The sequence below is a fragment of the Periplaneta americana genome, chromosome 15, assembly GCF_040183065.1.
Source record: "Periplaneta americana isolate PAMFEO1 chromosome 15, P.americana_PAMFEO1_priV1, whole genome shotgun sequence".
Classification (NCBI taxonomy): Eukaryota; Metazoa; Arthropoda; class Insecta; order Blattodea; family Blattidae; genus Periplaneta; species Periplaneta americana.
Genome location: NC_091131.1, coordinates 76,371,532 through 76,390,839, shown reverse-complemented (window position 1 = coordinate 76,390,839; position 19,308 = coordinate 76,371,532). Strand labels below are relative to the sequence as shown.

At 33.2% G+C, this 19,308-nt stretch overlaps 1 protein-coding gene across 3 annotated transcripts in view; it reads left to right on the top strand.

The window, feature by feature from the left end:
* The window catches only part of LOC138715140 (short-chain dehydrogenase/reductase family 16C member 6-like), a 94,665-nt gene that overhangs the window by 69,086 nt on the left and 6,271 nt on the right, over window positions 1–19,308 (top strand). For all 3 annotated transcript variants that reach the window (XM_069847687.1, XM_069847686.1, XM_069847685.1), the window contains exons 2-5: window positions 2,915–3,087; window positions 5,084–5,401; window positions 12,989–13,118; window positions 17,909–18,029. In XM_069847687.1, the coding sequence (XP_069703788.1) occupies window positions 2,932–3,087; window positions 5,084–5,401; window positions 12,989–13,118; window positions 17,909–18,029 (725 nt within the window). In that variant the 5' untranslated portion in view covers window positions 2,915–2,931. The remainder of the gene's footprint in view (window positions 1–2,914; window positions 3,088–5,083; window positions 5,402–12,988; window positions 13,119–17,908; window positions 18,030–19,308) is intronic.

The window sequence follows — 19,308 nt, the reverse complement described above, 5'->3', positions numbered from 1 at the left end:
TTATTTTTAAATAGATATATTCTAGGAAATAAAATTAATTTATATTAACGTTGTACTAGATTCACGTTTTTAAGTGAATTAACAACTCTTAAATACCCATTCCCATATGATCGATTTTTTACTGCCCATAATATTCCTTGACTTTCATGCTCTACCTAAACATGATGATTACCGATTGCAGGGGACTTGTTCCTAGTGTTATATCTAAGTAGGTAATCGCTGGCTTTCTCCAATATCAACAGAGCAGTGTAGTGACACTCTAATAATAGCCTTATCCAACGTTAAAATCGATTCAAGACTTACTGTAATCTTCTAGAGATTTTGTTCTCTTTGGATGTCGTAGGATAAGATTTTGTTGTGAGAGCAGAATACATTTCTTCTGAAAAATGTCTTTTTGGCATGGCAATAAATAAAATTATGTGTGGAACTTATATGTTACATCTATGTTTTTTCTCGTATAATTTTTAGCTCGAGTCGTAAAAAGTTTAACTTCACACACTCTACATAAACAACTACTACTCTGTCTTTTCCTTTAACGTAATAATGTGTATGTACTTCTCCATGAAAGGTTTCCAACACTGAAGTTTCACACCCACATAATTGAGCAGGCATTGCTAACAGTTAAGAATTTTACTAATATGTTTCTTCGGTTTGTGTTCTAATTATTGACTAAAAATTATTTTATGCCACAACTGAAATAGTTGGAGATCGTGTAGAATAATTGGGCCAATGTACCGTTACTAATACGAGTATTGTCCATCGCTGTGGAGTAACGATTAGCATGACTGACTGTGAAACGAGCTCTACCCAAGGTATTCAATCAAGTAAGAATGTCATAACAACAGATCCAGAATTAAAGCTAATAATATCCCATTCAATAAAATAAATTATGTCATTAATAACAAAATAAAAACCCATAAAAACCAAAACAACTCTAAAAATAAATCTAATAAAACAAATTGGCTGGAAGAAGCTAACTAGTTGAGGGTTTTTTCCATACTTTACCCTCGACCATAGACAGAAAATACTCGCTAACTTCAGTCGCTGGACCTTGGACTCAATTCGCAGGCATTATCACCTTCGTTTCACTCACACAGTAGATAACCATAGCAGTTGTTAAAGTGTCGTAAAATAAATCAAATAAAATTATAGGCCATTCATTATCTCGTGAAACCAAATTATTCATGTGTGCGTCGTAGCTTACTGTAAGAACCTTACTGTGGAGGTAAGTGAACTAGCTAGCTCCGAGTAGAAGCGTAGAGAGGAAGGGAAGCTTCTACTCCACTTTCTGCTTCCCCTCACGCGCAGGCAAGTTTCACCAGATTGAATGATCTAGACGAGTGATTATTTCTTCTGGTTTGCCTTTGATCACCAACCGTAGGCCTACTATTTTACTGAAACTTAAGTAACTTCTATTAATATATAATAGGGAAACGTCTTCGATTTTTTGAGACATGAAAGGACCACAGGATTCGATTCAGGATGATTATACATAATGCATGTTTCTGGTTTTAATAGTAGGCTACTGTTTTAAATTCATAAAATTTAATTATTTTGCAATTTATCTTTGATCAGGAGATCAGATTTTCAATGTTATGCCTAATGAATAAAGGTCGTATATGTTATCTCAATACTATTATAAAGCTGTAAACATATATAGCTTATACTTCAGAAATGTCTGGTGTTACATGTTTTTCCTTAGCATATTATAATATTGCTTTCACAGAACATGCTTATTACATTTTTTTCAGCCAACTTTACAATTTCACCCATGGTGGACCTTCACATTTCTGTTTTTCGGTCCAACATCATTTTAACATTTCCCACACTTTTCACCACGCAGCACATTTTCGTTCCCAAACTTACAGCGGATCGAGTAGCTTCTTCTGGTAGCTACATCTATTACGTCACGTGGATTCATAAGCAAGGTAGAATTGCAAGCAGGTACGCTGGGGGTCATTAAATAATGATGATGTAATATATTATAAATATGTCCCTATAACGTCATGTGAAGTAGGAAGAATATTTTCTTAGTTTAAACTAATTTTTACCGGCAGTTATAGTAAAAGATATGAATTTCATAATCTAAGAATATAAATGTTTTTGTTCACCGTAACGGAGTTGATTTAGTTAAATGAATTTATTGTATATATTATACATATAGTATTTACAGTTGATGTGTACCATGTTTACTATTATGTTCTATAACATATATTGTATATACTAGTTCAGTATTATTATCGATCTAATTATATTTTCTGTCATAAGTAGCACTACTATTTTATACAGAGCTAGTTTCGCAGTGTTAGTGCGTTTATATGGTCAAAAATTAACTGGACAGACCATTTCAATTTAGTAGCAATCCCACTTACAGTTGTTATGCTCCATTATTATTATGTACCGAAGCTAGGTTATACATCCTGACGTAAACATTTAGGGTGAGAGATTGAACTCTAAAACTCCAGAATATACTAACCGATAACTTTCCTAACTTGTTTGGGAACGAAAATGCGCTGCCTGCTTTTCACTCAGTTCATTGTTTATCATTTCCACTGCAGTTCATTTCCTTTTTTTCACTTTTAGTTAATCGTCTTATCTGTTTTACCCCCCCCCCCCCACACTCTTGCCTTGTATTTATATATTTATTTGTTAATTATTTTCTCATGCCTATTACGCTGTTCTGCTGTTGCTACCCCCTCATCCACCCTCTTCTACTCTATCCCATATCTCCTATACTGTCTCTCTTCTATTTATCGACCTCTTATCAATTGTGGTATATTATTTTCTTTAATTATTTTTATTATCAACTCTCACTCATTCTTTTCAAGCTCTTATCTCCTATAATTATTTGTATATATTATTTCATTACTTATTAATAAATAAATACAATTCGACTTGTTATTTGTTATAACAGATGCTTGAAGCAACAAAATGAATGGTGGCATCAGGAAGGTGTTATCATGGACGAGAATGTTAACAGAATTTGTACTGGTCTGCTCCTATAGCCTTAGTGTAGAGCTCAGCAAGACGATTTTTCACATAGTCGTTCCCCGAAAATGCAAGGATATCAAAGGAGAGACAGTATTGGTGAGTACAAAATATTATTATAAATCAAGAGCCAGATTAAAAGTATATTAAATCAGTAAAGAATGTGTAATTGGCTCTTTTTGATGAAACTAACGGCATCAACACCACCTTATTTCAAATATCTTCTTTTACCGAGTGATCGTTGTTCAATTAAATAAGAATAAGCAGTGCCCATTAATTGGTAAAACCATAATTTTCATAATAGGCTAATTTTATTCTTCAATTTATTCGCAGATTAGGGTCAAAAGCAGAAATATTATTTCTGCAGCAAATTAAATTTAGGGCCCAAATTTAGAAAAAATAAACAGGATACAGCAATTTTAACATGTGACAGTAAATACAATATATATTCCGAAATTATTAACCTTTCAAGTTCCATAAATTGCTCTACTAATAGTTATTTTTCAGTTTTAATTTGGAAACTCTTTTTAATTCTGTCACATAGGGGCTTAATATAACTAAGCAACTCATTGGCTTTCATATTTTAAATTATGCATGTCTTGTTGTATTTCCTTTTGTTTCAAGGGCAAAGAATATAGCTAATGTAGTAACGAAGCTATTAGAGTCTCGCAACAAAGTAATATTCTAATCACATAATACAAACATAAAGCATACGACCTAATGTATTCACAAACGACTTCAAAGTCCATTAGGAGCTGCCATCTAGCTACAAATTTTTCCTATTCGTGTTACATGTTTGACCATTCAATAAGTAGGCAATATAAGCAGTCATCGGATGCGCTCGAGCAGGAGGTGGTATAGATTAATATGCCTGCCATGTATTCTGGGGATCTAGAGTTCGGTCTCAATGACAAACGGCTTCCTTATGGTTTCAGCCGAATTTCGAACAGTATCTAGTATAATAGTCCCAATCCGCTTCCATCCAAATTTGTATTATTTTATTATTACATAATTCCATATATCATTCGCCCGCCTCCAGCTACAGACCTGACATCTGTTGGGAGTTATCGCAACTAGCTAAGCTATGCGCTCCTCTTTCGTCAGTGAAGAGACGTTACTTCAGGGAGCACGAAGCGACAACTCAGATATGTCTTAAAATTATTAATTTATTTTATAATTATTTGTTCCTTATTGTATTATTTTTCATTTGTGGTGTAATGGAATTCCAAGGCAATCGCCTTCAATTAGAAGCCAAGGTCAGAGATTCAGAAATGTTTCAGTTATTTATTTGGACGATCTTATGTAACGGATATCCGAACCAGTATGATTATATAAAAGCCCAAATTAAACAACGGATAAACAGCGCAAACCTTATAAAAACAGTCATTAATTAATTCACTCGTTCATTTATTTATACGCAGTTTTCTGCCCGAGAGCAGGTCCTTCACTGTATCGTTAACGTATCCTACCATACGTCACTAGTACAAGCGCTGCCCCTTCTAGTAGCACATACACATATCTGTCCTTTCCTGTCATATATGGATGTTTCATCCCTACCCTAACAGTACACATACCTGCCCTTTCATTTGTATATTTAAAATTTTTGAACCGCGCCCGTATTCTCACGACACTTTATCAACTGCTATGGTTATCTAGCGTCTGAATGAGATGAAGGTGATAATGCCAGTGAAATGAGTCCAGGATTCGGCGCCGAAGGTTATACGGCATTTGCTCTCAATGAGTTGAGGGAAAACCTCGGAAAAACCTTAGCCAGGTAACTTGTCCCAACCAGGATTTGAATCCATGCCTGCTCGTTTCACGGACAGGCATGCTAACCATGGAGGGGGGAAAGGAAGTGGCCACCCTATCCCATTATCTCCTGGCCTAGTTGTCTCGTAAGAAGTGTCATGTTAATAAAACTTGTGAAGTTCAAACCTATCTTCGGACAGTTGAGTAAACAACTATGGGGAGGATTAAGTAACATTTGGCCGCGAAGAACATTCCTCCAGCTGAATATCGAGAATGCTTTCCCTTGTCAATGAATTTGAGTTCCTCAGTTGAGGAATACCTTTTTCTAAATGCTGACTTTCTGCAGGTTACAGGTGCGGCTCGTGGTATAGGACGAGAGCTAGCACTGAAGCTATCAACCCTGGGCTGCCATGTGATCTGTGTAGACATAAACGCTGAAGGCATCATGAGGACTGCCCAGGACATCGTGAAGATGGGACATAAAGCGCAGGCATACACCTGCGATGTAACAGACAACACAGCCGTAGAAGAACTGGCGAAGAAGGTCGGATATGTCGACATTCTCGTCAACAACGCCGGACTCCTTTATTTTGACCCCATTCTGAACACGCCGCCGTCCTCGGTTTCCAAAGTCCTGGAAACAAATGTCGCCTCACATTTCTTGGTAAGCGTGAATGAAAGTTGTTACTAGATCCCGAGGTTTTATGTGCCATCACAATTTGTGTTTTTATGTGAATACACATGAAAATTTCTCTAAATGTGTAATTATTGCAGTTTAAAAATCCTAATGACAGTGATAGTATTTCGACGACATACCTGCTGAACCCTCTCGAACTCTCTAATTTCAATCGCCCCTCAAGAGAAGAAGAAAAAGCACGGAAGTTTTTGTCAACTTTATTTAGAAGTACAACTCAATTTAAAAAAACAATCAGTAGTAGATCTCCACAGCCGATAACACGAACAACATTCAAACGTTACTCAATTTTTGTCCAGGTTTTTTGTAGCATTTCTGGTGTGATAGTTACTACTGTTTCCAGAATGCGACCACGTAAGTTTTCGAGGTCAGTAACATTGGTGGAATATATGATGTTCTTAACAGAGCCACAAAATATAGCCTACATAGCGAGTAATGTCGGGACAACTAGGAGGCCATGCTATATTACCGCCACGTCCAATTCAATAATTCAGAAAAATGTTATCCAATGAGGCCGTATTCCGTTTTATTGGAAGATTATGCTAGGTTGATTGAACGCCATCTGTAGAAATACGTAATCTTCTAGCTTGTCTATGTACGGCGATGCTGTGACAGTAAGCTCAATGTAAAAAGGTCCAACTACCTTATCCTTCATAAAACCACAGTAAACATTAATTTAGTCACTGATACTGCTAAGTTATTTTAATAAATAAATAACGACTTCACTGTGTTAACATTATGAACTTTGGTGTCATGTTACCTGACTGACTTGTTTCGATGTTGTTTGCATTATTCTCTGAGAAGGAGGCAACATAAAACCACAGTCTAGTATATACAGTCACGAAGCTTGAGTTGTGAGGGTGCTAGGAACAATAGACTGTGCCGGTACTATTTCGCATTGTCTGTAATGAGGCGATATTATCTCCTAGTGGTTAGCAACTATCTATGGATGAATATTTACTACGTATTGAGCTTCGTGACTGTATATACTAGACTGTGATAAAACCAAATTTTATAATGTTAACACAGTGAGATCTTTATTTATTTATTTATTTATTTATTTATTTATTTATTTATTTATTTATTTATTTATTTATTTATTTATTTATTTATTTACTTACTTACTTATTTATTTATTTGTTTATTTACTGATTTATTTATTTACTCATTTATATATATATACTCATTTACTTATTCACCCACTCACTCATTCATTTATTCACTCATTCACTTATTTATTTATTCACTCATTTATTTACTCATTTATTTATTCACCCATTCACTTATTCATTTATTCACTCATATATTTATTTATTTACTTAATCACTCAATCACTCATTTATTTATTTACTTATTCATTTATTCATTTAAATAACTTAACAGTTCATCAGTTATCATATTTGTTTAAAGAATGTATTCAAAATGAGCAAACATTTAGTTCACGAATGTCTCCAATGCGCTCTACGAAAGTTGTCACGTCAGAAAACATAATAAAGCATACTGTAACGTCCCTGAAAAAGATCTTGGTTTTGATTAATGCGCTCTAGGATTTCAATTTTATTAGAAATTCTTGTCGCTGCTGTTTGTCTGTTGGCTTGATTTCTCGAACAATTACTAGACTAGCTTAGATGGGTAATTCTTGTGTTGCGTAATTCCAGCATCGGCAGACAGCAATCGCAAGTGCCATCGACATCAATAACGAAAATATTTGAGTTGAACTTCCCAATAAAAACAATAAAAATCTTCCCGTGTCTTTGGTATTTCTTTACTAGACACTCAAATTCAAGAAAGTTTGAGGGTGCCATTCTGTACGTATTTAGAGCGAGTACTGAGTGAATATATTATAGATAATCTACAACGAGTCGGTTTGAAGGTCCCGGCTAGTCACAGAGCATGTTATGTATTCCTACTGATAATAATTGTGTTCTCGAATATTATATGAAGTTCTTCCATAGTGTATTTGGCCGTATGAGCTGTCTCAGAATCCTGTTGGAAAGGAAGCAGATTTTGTTTTTGCTTTTTTTCTTGATTCTGTCTCTAGGGAGCTCTAAAAGACAAAGTGTACGAACATAATCCACATAACCTGCAACTTCTGAAAAATATCTAGGAAAACATCATCTCTATTTCTGAACGAAAACTGCAGCGAGTGATGCATTACTTCTTAAAAATTTGGGACAAAAGTTTTTAAACAAGAAGACAGTTTTAGCAACTCCTTTCTTAAGAGTACTGGGATTTTAAAACCATACTTATAATTGTAGATCTAAAATCATTATATCTACTTTATGAAACTTTAACCAAGCTTCAGATGACCGTCTATAGACTGTTGTAAGTTAAACATTTCTATATACTCAATCAATTTGTAAGGTGGCCCAAAAGGATTACCAAAATATTTATCATGCATTTATAATAAGATAGGTACACTTTTCTAAGACAGATTTCTTCGTAAGTGTTTCAATTCATGCCGGCTTATTGAGAACATCCAGCTTACGGGGTTAGGTACAGCTTACAGCAGTAAAATTTTGGAAATATTCAACACTTTTTTTTCTCCATTACTGTATCTTATACAATAATGAAAATTAGTATGTGTAAAACACTGTCCTTCTGCTATATGGCAAAAATATTTTTACGATTTAAAAAAATTATTTACATTTTTTGTTTTCAAAATTCAGTTCACTGTGCAGTGATGAAGCGTTTCCAACATAACTCAAAAACTACCCAACATTCTGTGATGAAATTTTTTGTGTGTATTTATGCATGTCATATTACAATATGATGCAAGATCACTTCTCTACCTTTCATAGATTGTCTGATAAAAATAAATTAATTAAAAAAAATGGTTAAATATCAGTACTTTCTTCTAGCACAAAATTTACAACATTATTTATTGAGGAATGTAGTTGAAAGAGTATGACATTGTAGACATGAGTTTCAGCAATAAAATGAAAGAGAGAGAACATGAAAAACTTAACAAGTTTATGAGTTATGAGGGAAACGCTTCATCACTGCACAGTAAACTGCCACCATTTTGAATTTAAAATATATATATATATATATATATATATATATTTAAGTCGTAAAAACATTTTTTTCATGTGTGTTTTTTTTTCTTTTATCTGTGGAGTGGTTATGTTTTATGTATTTATGTTTTAATTTAACGCTTATTTTCCCCAAATTTTGTTTTCTTCACACAAAGGAAACCTATTCTCAGCTTCTATTTAATCTAGCAAGCTGGAATTTTGATAATTTTTTGGATGTTTTACGAGTACTGAAAGAATATTTTTAATATATTTTTTTTATTTGTAGATGTTAGAGGGGTAATGTACTAAAAATAGTTGAAAAAACATGAATGGGGAAAAATCATTTCTTGCTGCGAAGAAAAATTAAACAAAAACTATTATTTCATCATATATTCGAGTTATGTATACATGTGCTGTAAAAAAATCAGCTTTGTAGCAACAAAAGTTTTCGAAAAAAAGAGAAATGCTTATGTAAGTCATAATTTAACATTCTCAAGATAGACAATTCCGTATCCTCATAATAGCTAACATTTTAGCTTAGTATTTCTTATCAATAATGCGTGCTGTGTCGAATTGCTGATACTGTGAGTCGTATCACTGATAGTAAGCTTAGAAAAGGGAACCTGCGACCATTTCTTTCAAGAGCCTGATAGCAGCGTAGCGGTTTGTTTATCATCTGTTCACCCTGCATGACTATCGTGGTTTAGACTATAAGTTATAAAAGACGATAAAAAACAAACTTGCTGCTGTCTGTGATAATGTCTTTTCTTCATTTGAAGCGTTGGGCCGAATAACGGTCTATGTTGCAAACTACTGACTGCGCAGGAGGAACAAAAATGTTACATCGTAATTCCGCTCATAAACTTATTATCCGACGCCAACATAGACCGTTTTTCCATCAATATGTTTTGTAGCCTACACTAAGCTAAGTATACGATTGTATGTTATTGAAAGCCATACTACACATCATAGAAGTTTGTAACATTTTTAACTCCACAGAAATGCTCCTGGGGAATACAGACAGTAAACAATTTTGTACAGCCAGAATATTATGAAATACACAAAATCAATAAAAAGGTTAAATTATGAACAAAATTATAATGACATTTTTTTAAATGCTACATATTAATCTGAATTAACACCAAGTAATTTATTAAAGTTGTCGCTCAAAACATTCATTCATTCATTTAGTGTTCTGCTCAAGGGTAGGTTTTTCACTGCAAACCCAGCATTCTCCAGTTTTTCCTATTTTCCTTCTTCCTCTTTTATTTTTTTAATACCCATTTTTGTTCCGATAAGTTTTGTTAATTTAACAATATTTTCTTAAAGTCCTTCATAAACTTATCTTATATAATAATGTGATATTTTTATTTCATTCTACTTGATGAACGTTTTCGGTTTTGTAAACCATCTTCAGATCACTGTTACCTCTATTGAACTCCTATACTAATGTGCAATGGGTTACATTAACAATATTGTATTAAAATATAAAATGTGAGATAAAAGGTTAATGGATATACATATTTAAAATATTAACATATTAAATTAAATTAGTCTAAAATAAGGTTGTTTTGCAGCATATACAGCCCTTTCAGATATGAAACAATTATTTTCTTATGACCTTTTACATAATAACTATAATGAAACTGCATTTACAAATAATTATTGCTTAATTGTGAATCGTTGAAATCCGGTGGTATGAATATGCAGCATCATGCTTTGATTTACGCAGCGCCCAGAAGCGGTCTTGTGGTCTGAAACTACGCGAAAATTGTATTGTATTAACGTTATAAAACCATTTTTACAAAACAATTTTGATTACGTTATCTAATTTATTATTCATCGCTGGACTTAGGGTTTCCCAATTTCCTTTACAAGATAATGGGTTTTACAAAGCGATAAATATAAACTGACCTTTTGAAATTTCACTGTTATGTCTGTTTAACTGAAAATCTTTACTTATGGTATGGCAGAGTTGTGTCTTGTATTGAATTCGGATAAACCACTAGTGCGGTAGGGCGTTCCTCTTTGTCTCCTCATATGATCCATATACCTTTATGCCGTATATCATCTGGTATCTTCTACACCGAACTCTTCTCCCGTTCACCATTTCTTCCAGTGAATCTTTCAGGAGGTAGTTTCTTCTCAGCCAGTGACCCAACCAATTCCTTTTCCTCGTCCTGATCAGTTTCAGCATCATTATTTCTTCACCCACTCTTTACAACAGAGCTTCATTTCTTATTCTGTCTGTCCATTTCACACGTTCCATTCTTCTCCATATCCACATTTCAAATGCTTCTATTCTGTTCTCTTCACTTCGTCGTAATGTCCTTGTTTATGCACCATACAATTCCACACTCCATAAAAAGCACTTCACATATATCGATGAATAATTTAGCTCCAAAACGTCGCAACTCCAGGTTACATAAAATAATTATCACCAAATCCAATGGCACGAGATTTTTCAAACACAGTATCACGATGTGTATATACAAGTTATGAATGAAACTACATTATGTTCATAATCATTTCAGAATTTAATTATAGGAAAATAAAAAATCGTGATTTCTGTGGTTTTGTATTTCATGGACTTACGTCTCTTTGAAAATAAGCTCTTCAATTACGTAGGTAGGCTGTTACTATTAAAAAAAAATCACATTCCATAATCACCTCGCAAATAATGGTTACACTGATACATTGCATCTAGCATACCGTAGTGAAGTTGCACCAGTAATTTAGAAAAAGTCTTAAAATATTGTTGTTTATATAAAAAATTGTGAAATAATAGTATGTGTACGATTGATAATTCAATAGAAGTTTCCCGCTTTTCAACATAAATTTCTTTTTCCATCTAGAGATATTAATTTTCTGTTTTCGGGAAATTCTCCTCCACCTGACAACACTGTATTATAGGAAAATAGCAGGATGTAAGAATATTACAATGTTTACTTTTATTATTTTAGTGTGAAGAAATAGTCCTATTACTGATTGTCATATATTTAATTAATATCCTGCGTTGTTTTTCGAACAAATCCAAGTTGTTTTTATTTTATTATGCAAGTATTGATATAAGAATATTTGCATGGTTTTATTTTGTTACAGAAATCTTAACTAGCATAAGATTTTTAGTATTTTTTATTAATTATGTAATTCGTAATAAAGAATAGTATTATGCAAATATTTAAATAACCTAAAGTCGCCACTAATAACCGAATTGGTGACACGGTTTGAGGAAAGAGAAAGCGTGTGAAACAAATAGAGCACGAACACCCGTTCAAAGACCAGTCTGGTATGAATGTTCTTGAAGAGATAAGATAATTTATTTTTCATCGCTGGACTTAGGGTTTCCCAATTTCCTTTACAAGATAATGGGTTTTACAAAGCGATAAATATAAACCGACCTTTTGCAATTTCACTGTTATAAATTAACTCGAAATTTGCTATATGTTCTACTCAAATTTCTATGTCCAAACTATTAAATGGTGGATGTAAATGAATGTATTTGTATATTTACTGTGACAAGAGGAATCTCTATATATAATTTTAAACTTCTCTTCCAAATTATTTTATCATAGGAATTATAGCATTCCCTTACCTCGGCAAAATATATATATATATATATATATATATATATATATATATATATATATATATATATATATCGAAACACCTTACACATAGGATCCAATATAGTTTATTTTTTACACATAGATAGTTTCTCTAAACTCTATCTATAATAGTTATTAATTTCTGTGCATAATGTAATATTATTTCTTTTCAATAATTTGTAATTTATAGAATATTTAAATAAAAATTACGTTAGAGAAGAGTATTTTGATGGCGATTTTATCTCTTCAAATATTACCTCGCTGTCAGTAATTCCATCGACGCTAAGTAACATCGTAGTTTATACAGCGTCATTGAAATAGCAACTAAAGAAAAATAATTTTACAGTTACAAAAATAGTCGGACAATAAATAAAGGTGAACATTACATTGGTACTCGAAATATAACCTCTTATAATGCATGTTTATTTTAGCATCGATAATTCCAATATATGACAACATTACGCCTTAGAAAGGATGTAATAGATCTGAAAATCTACATGTATTGCAATAATTTGCCACCCAGACAAGAAAGAAATAGGCTGTGTGCTGTAATTGTACAGAAGTTTAGAATTTAGCTATGAGAGTTTTAACATACATTGTTTGTCAGTCATAATGAATCAGACTTCCTGTGTAATCATTTCACCGAAAGTTCTCTAACCAGAACTTAATGTTAGTCAAATACTAGTATTTAGGTTGTCAGCTTAGCTTCTTGTAAACGTGGATTCAAGCATCGAAAATGTGTAGTGGACTAAACAAGGCAAGAGTTTCGGTACCTGTCTGTGAAGATCAAAGGCTAGTTGGAGTATACTAGAGCAATATTTTGCTTCCTAAAAATCCATGTATGTTTAAGCTCTGTTCTAGCTCCCATATCCCTCTGTAAGCGTGTGATTTATTTGCAAAATATTTATAGTTTTACTGTTCACTTTGTTTAGATGATTCGGAACTTCTTGCCAGGGATGCTGGAAAGAAACAAGGGACACATCGTGGCAATAGCTTCTTGTTGCGGTCTCATAGCTCTGGCTAACGTTACTCTGTACACCAGCTCCAAATATGCTGTTGTCGGTTAGTATCACACACTATCCTGCTATTCTCTGAGCTAGTTTTCGAAAAGAAACAGTAAATGAACACCATTCACTTCTTGTTTTACTCGTATTTCAAGTACCTCGTAATTGGTATTGCTTGTTTGGCCTACTTCAAATACCAGAAGATTATTTGCTCTTTTTATTCGAACTTCCCCTATGTTTTAGTAGGTTATTTTACGACACTTTATCAACATCTTAGGTTATTTAGCGTCTGAATGAGATGAAGATGATAATGCTTGTGAAATGAGTCCGGGGTCGAGCACCGAAAATTACCCAGCATTTGCTTATATTGAATTGAAGGAAAAGCCCAGAAAAAACATCAACCAGGTAACTAACCCCTACAGGGAATCAAACCCGGGCCACCTGTTTCGCGGCCAGACACGCTAACCGTTACTCCACAGGTGTGGACTCCCCTATGTTTGCCGTCTAGTTGGTCTAGGAAGGTTTTAGATGCACTTTCCCAACGCTAGTAAAAATGATAAAAGAAAAAATGTCAAGATATTTCGACGGTTGCACCTACATTTATCTTTAGGAAAAGAAGCTATATGAAATAGGTATCCTACTCGTTGGGGTCTAATGAATGGCTAAATTCAATTCCTACCTGTCCGAATATGTAGAATACCCATGTCACCTCGTTTTACTAGAAAACTAATATTCTCCCAACATAGGAAGCGTAATATTAAAATATTTCTTTCTTCCATCATACTTAGGAAAATCCGTCCACATCTGTGGAGTAACGGTTAGCGCGTCTGGCCGTGAAAGCAGGTGGCTCAAGTTCGATTCCCGCTAGGAGCAAGTTACCTGGTTGAGTTTTTTCCGGGGTTTTCCCTCAACCCAATATGAGCAAATGCTGGATAACTTTCGGTGCTGGACCCCGGACTCATTTCACCGGCATTATCACATTCATCTCATTCAGACGCTAAATAACCTAAGATGTTGATAAAGCGTCGTAAAATAACTCACTTGAAAAACTTAGGAGAATCCAAGCTCAAGCCATTTCTCACCTACCTTTTCGTTCCCATTCTCAAATAATGGGACTAATTAGGTTGAATTTTTAGTATACTTCAAATACAAATTATATATACTTTTTTGTAGGAAGGTTATAAAATATTTTTCGTTTATTGAGCCACCTTCTTAGCGTTTTTTTAGATTGTTTCACTAAGAACTAAATAAGGTATATGGAGCTCTATATTTTCTGTCACTCATTATTATATAGGCTTCCTTATTTAACCTGGGTGAGGCTAGGCGGCTATTTGTAAGGTTAAAAAACCAGCAAAGTACAGTTGAAAATTATAGTCTATTTAAATTGATATACAATGATTATATTTTCCTCAAAGATGAATAGAATTTACTGATAGTATATTTTAAAATTTGCTGGGAATTTTTATATTAAATTATGGAGTGCAGGGAAAGGAAATTCAATGTTAAGACCATACCGATAAAAAACACAGAATAGTTAAATCAGTTTTTAACTACAAACTCGAAGGTTTCAGAGTGTTGGTGGTAATCTCATATTAAGATGAAAATGTAGTTATTAATCATATTTATTGTAATTAGTTAAAATAAGTACTATTTTAAACAACATGGAATAAAATAAAAACATTATAAAAGTATTAAATTTGATTGTGTACTTAAAAATTCATCTACAGAATAGAATTGGTTCTCCACTAGCCAAGAAAAATGATTTCGAGAAACGTTATTAGCTTGTTTGAACAATGCTTTTGAGATAATAACATTTTTGTTAAAACAATTAATATCCATAACGTAGTAAATTAGCGTGGTTTTTGAAGACTATATTTATTAAAATTGTCCTTGTCCGTATATCGTGTATCATGCTAGGCATGTCAAATCTTTTATCATGAGTATGGTAATTATTTTTCATATACAGTAAGTAAATTAGAACAAGAGAGATTGCACATGGGCAATAGTTAAAATATTAAAATTTACAAAATAGAGTTTACAGTGCAGTCTATTAAACATCTTAGCCATTATCCTTATTGCATTGTTTTGTAAAATAATAATTTTCTTAATATAACAATACAATAACTTATCACCAGGGAACGGATTTATATGGACTAAAAATATATGAAATATGTAAATATATATGTAGTTATTTTTACCAAAATATGGAATTAAATATGGATTTTTACCAAAATATGGAATTAAATATGGACTTAAAATTATAAAAAAATGACTATGTACGTTAAATATTGGTACATTTTAATCAAACTAAACAAAAAATATAATGGACGTACCTTATCTTCCAATGTAGTTTCAACAAAACACAATTTTTATTGTCTGTTACCATAACAATAGGTTACAAACATTTCTTTCAAGTGCTGAAAAGTGAATCTTCTTCTATTGTCTCTGAGGATAGATTTATACTGACTAAAAGAGCGTTCGACGTCACAAGAAGTAACTGGTACATAATTCAATTTCACAATGTCTGCTGGGGATAAGTCCAAGTTAATCTTCACTGTTGATTCACCACTCATCACAGCAACAACCTTTTGTAGTTCTTCATATCCAGGGTTTTTTGAAAGTACAGTGTCCACCTTAGCTCTTACTGCATCTGCAACTTTACCTCTACCACGATTCAGTTGTTCCACAGTACTATTTATAATTTCAAAACTTTCAGATAGTGAAAGGTGCCTATTTTGGAGACTTTTGAGCGTTTTTATGATGCATGAAAATGTATGCTGAATGTGAGCTAAGTCATTCTTCACACTTATGTCACAGGTAACTGTTTTCGCAGTATCAATTGAGACTGCATCTTCAGAGTCCAATGCAAGGAGAACATTGTTAATAGAGTCTATATGTTCGGCATAATATTCAACTGCTTCTAGCCATGTACCCCATCTAGTTAAAATTGGCTTTGGTGGCAATGGAATTTCAGGGTACATTTCTTTCAACACGTTAACTCTACTGGGAGCTTTGAGAAATACTTTTTTCACTGATGAAATCAACAAATCTACTTTAGGGAAATTGTCTCTGACCACTTCTGCCACACGATGAAATGCATGCGCCACACAAGTAAAATGAGTCAATTTAGGATATACAACAGATAATGCTTGTCCAGCTTTGACCATATAAGGGGCAGCATCGCTAATAAAGAATAACACATTATCGTACATAATACCCTTTGGCCACAGGATACCCATAGCTTCGTTGAACAGTTTAACTATAGTTTTGTTATTGCACTTTTCTAGAACATCACAATGTAAAAGAATTCGTTCAGAATATTGTTCACTTAACAAACCGATAACTACATTACCAACAAGTCTACCTTCTTTGTCGGGAGTCTCATCAATGGAAACCCAAATTGAACTATCTTTAATTTCATCTCTTATCTTCTGTATTGTCTCATCGTAGATGGATGGAGCATACGTCTTCCTAAGTGTTGACTCATCCGGGATTGTATGTTGAGTATATTTTTCAAGGAATTCCCTGAAGACCTTATTCTTTAGTTTGTAGAGAGGAATATCAGCAGAGATGAGAGAACGGCACAGGTCGATGTTAAACTCAGATCTTACATTCGATGTTGTTGGTTGTGTTAAAAACAATTGTCTCTGCTTGGAATTTAGTTGTTTGTTGGCCTGATGTTTACTAGTTGTAATGTGTTGTTGCACCAGGAACTTTTGTGTAGATGATACTGCACACTGACACAAATTACAAAATAATATTTTATTGTCAGTTGATAAACCATCTTCTTTAAATTCTGAAATGTAACTTGTTAGTTTTGATTTTAAATTGACTGAATGACGTACTTTTGGCATATTTACCGTCTTTATAGTATGATTTACAAAACTGAACCTATGTGTACTCTGACTGGCATTTAACTGTTGAGCTGCACAACTGAAGTCTGTTAAAAATTTTAAATTAAATTAATACAGTTTTGTAACTTACTTTCCCATTGTTGATAGGACTGCTAATTTTCAAATAACTCTGATGTTAAAGGGATTACTGAACATGTGTTTAAATCTCTATTGTTGAAATGTATTTTTAAAAGTTAATGGAATTTTGTTTTGTTTTATTGTTAAACCTAATATAATATGGACTGTTTTATATGAAATATGGAAAATATATGGAAATTAACGAAAATATGTACTAAACTCTAAAATATGGAAAAATATGGAAAATAAAAGTAGGATTTTTCAACCCTACACATTGTGAAACATAAAGATAATGCAAAATATAAATTATATTAGCTTTATAAGTAAATATGTATTTACATATAAATCCTTTCCCTGCTTATCACACTATGAAATAGCAAAGTAGGCCTACGCTCTTGCGATATAGTGTATAGGTACATAGTTCATGAATTTTCTAAGCATACAAATGACCCTAAATAATTTTTACAAATACATTTAATATGAGATTCCAATGTTAAAAATTGATCAATATAAATACCTAATACATTTTATACTTTGACTACAATATTATATTATTGTAACTAAAAATTAGATTTTGTGTTTTACTCTCATTAAGTGAAAAAATATTTGCTCAGAACCATTCAGATGCTTTCAATAAACTATTATTATGGTAATTTCTTAGTAAGGCATTGACTCTTCCTATTATTGCTAACGAAAGTTGTATATCAGCATATGAGATTATTTTAGCTCATTATTATGAGGTAATTCATTGATCATTAAAAAAATGCAGAGGACCCAGCACTGAGTCCTGGGGGACACCACAAGTAACTGATTGAACTCCTTAAACTTTATCACCTATATAAATTATTTTATTATTGTCTACTATGTTATGTTACAGGACTTATGGGGAGTCTCACCGAGGAATTGAAACTTCTAGGCCGAAGTAACATTAAGACAACATGCGTTTGTCCATATTTAGTTAGAACAATTCCAGAAATTGACTCTGAAGTGGATGCCCGGTAAGAAACGCAATATATAACTGCTCTTTTCAGAATGATTTTGCAGTATTTTACGTTACGTACTATAAACAAGCATTTTCTACATTTCTGTTTCTTGGTACTTTTGTATGCGTTAGTAAAGATAACAAGACATGTCATTGCAGTAGATTCTTCTTTGCGGTCAAAGCTTTAACAGTTACTTCATCTTTGCTCATTCTCTGTGCGCACTATGCTACGAATTTCCACCACACTTACAACAGGCTCTTGTTGGACAGTCTCATAATAATTAGGCCTACCTACTTTCAGTTGACTCATTCGATCGTCCAAAGTACATCGTCACAACCTTTACACGTTACAATTTGGTTTGGATAGTCAGTTGTTCAGATCATAGACCAGCCGTTGCGAAAATGTGACTCACGAGCAGATTGTGGCTCGCAATGATAGCTATGCATTTCTCTTGCTTCCTACCTCCCCCAACTCCAAACCTCTCACTCACTGGAGTCAAACTCCGTTCCATTTGTATTTGTCTCTGACCTGCGAGTGGCGTATCGTCGCAATGTCTCTCTCGAAAACATGCATCTCTAAAAAAACGAAAGTTTCAAGTAGGATGGAAGGATGCATTTTTTTTTTGCTGCCAATATGATGAGAATATTAAATGCATGATTTGTTCACAAGTATTACGAGGAAAACAGTTGTATAACATAAAACGGCATTATACTACATGTTACTGATGAAACATTAAAAGGTTAAGTGTTATTATTATTATTATTATTATTATTATTATTATTATTATTATTATTATCATCATCATCATCATCATCATCATCATCATCATCTCTGTATGTCGATCCTTTTTCAGCAGATGTACGAATAATGCGGTTAGATCTTCAATTTAAACTGACAGATTTACAATGTGATGTTAAATGGAAGCTAGATGTAAGGACTCTACAAATGATGAAATTCTCAAATCCTTGCCAAAAAAATAAATATCCGAAGCTTCGTTCATTCGCTTGCTCTGTTGAAGCCATGTTCGCTATAACTTACGTTTTTTGAAAAATTATTTTGAACAATGAAAACAGTAAAAACCAAATTTAGATCACGACTGAGAGACAAATACCTTCGTGATCAACTACGACAGGCAGTAAGTGACATAATTCCTGATTTTAAAACTCTGTCGCAGAGACATTCTAAAGACAGTTAATTTCAGGTTGTGATAATGTGTCATGTTTTCTTGTTCATTTCTTTCTTTGTTACACGTACTAAACATTAGTTTGTAGTCTTGTGCTATATAAAATTATAT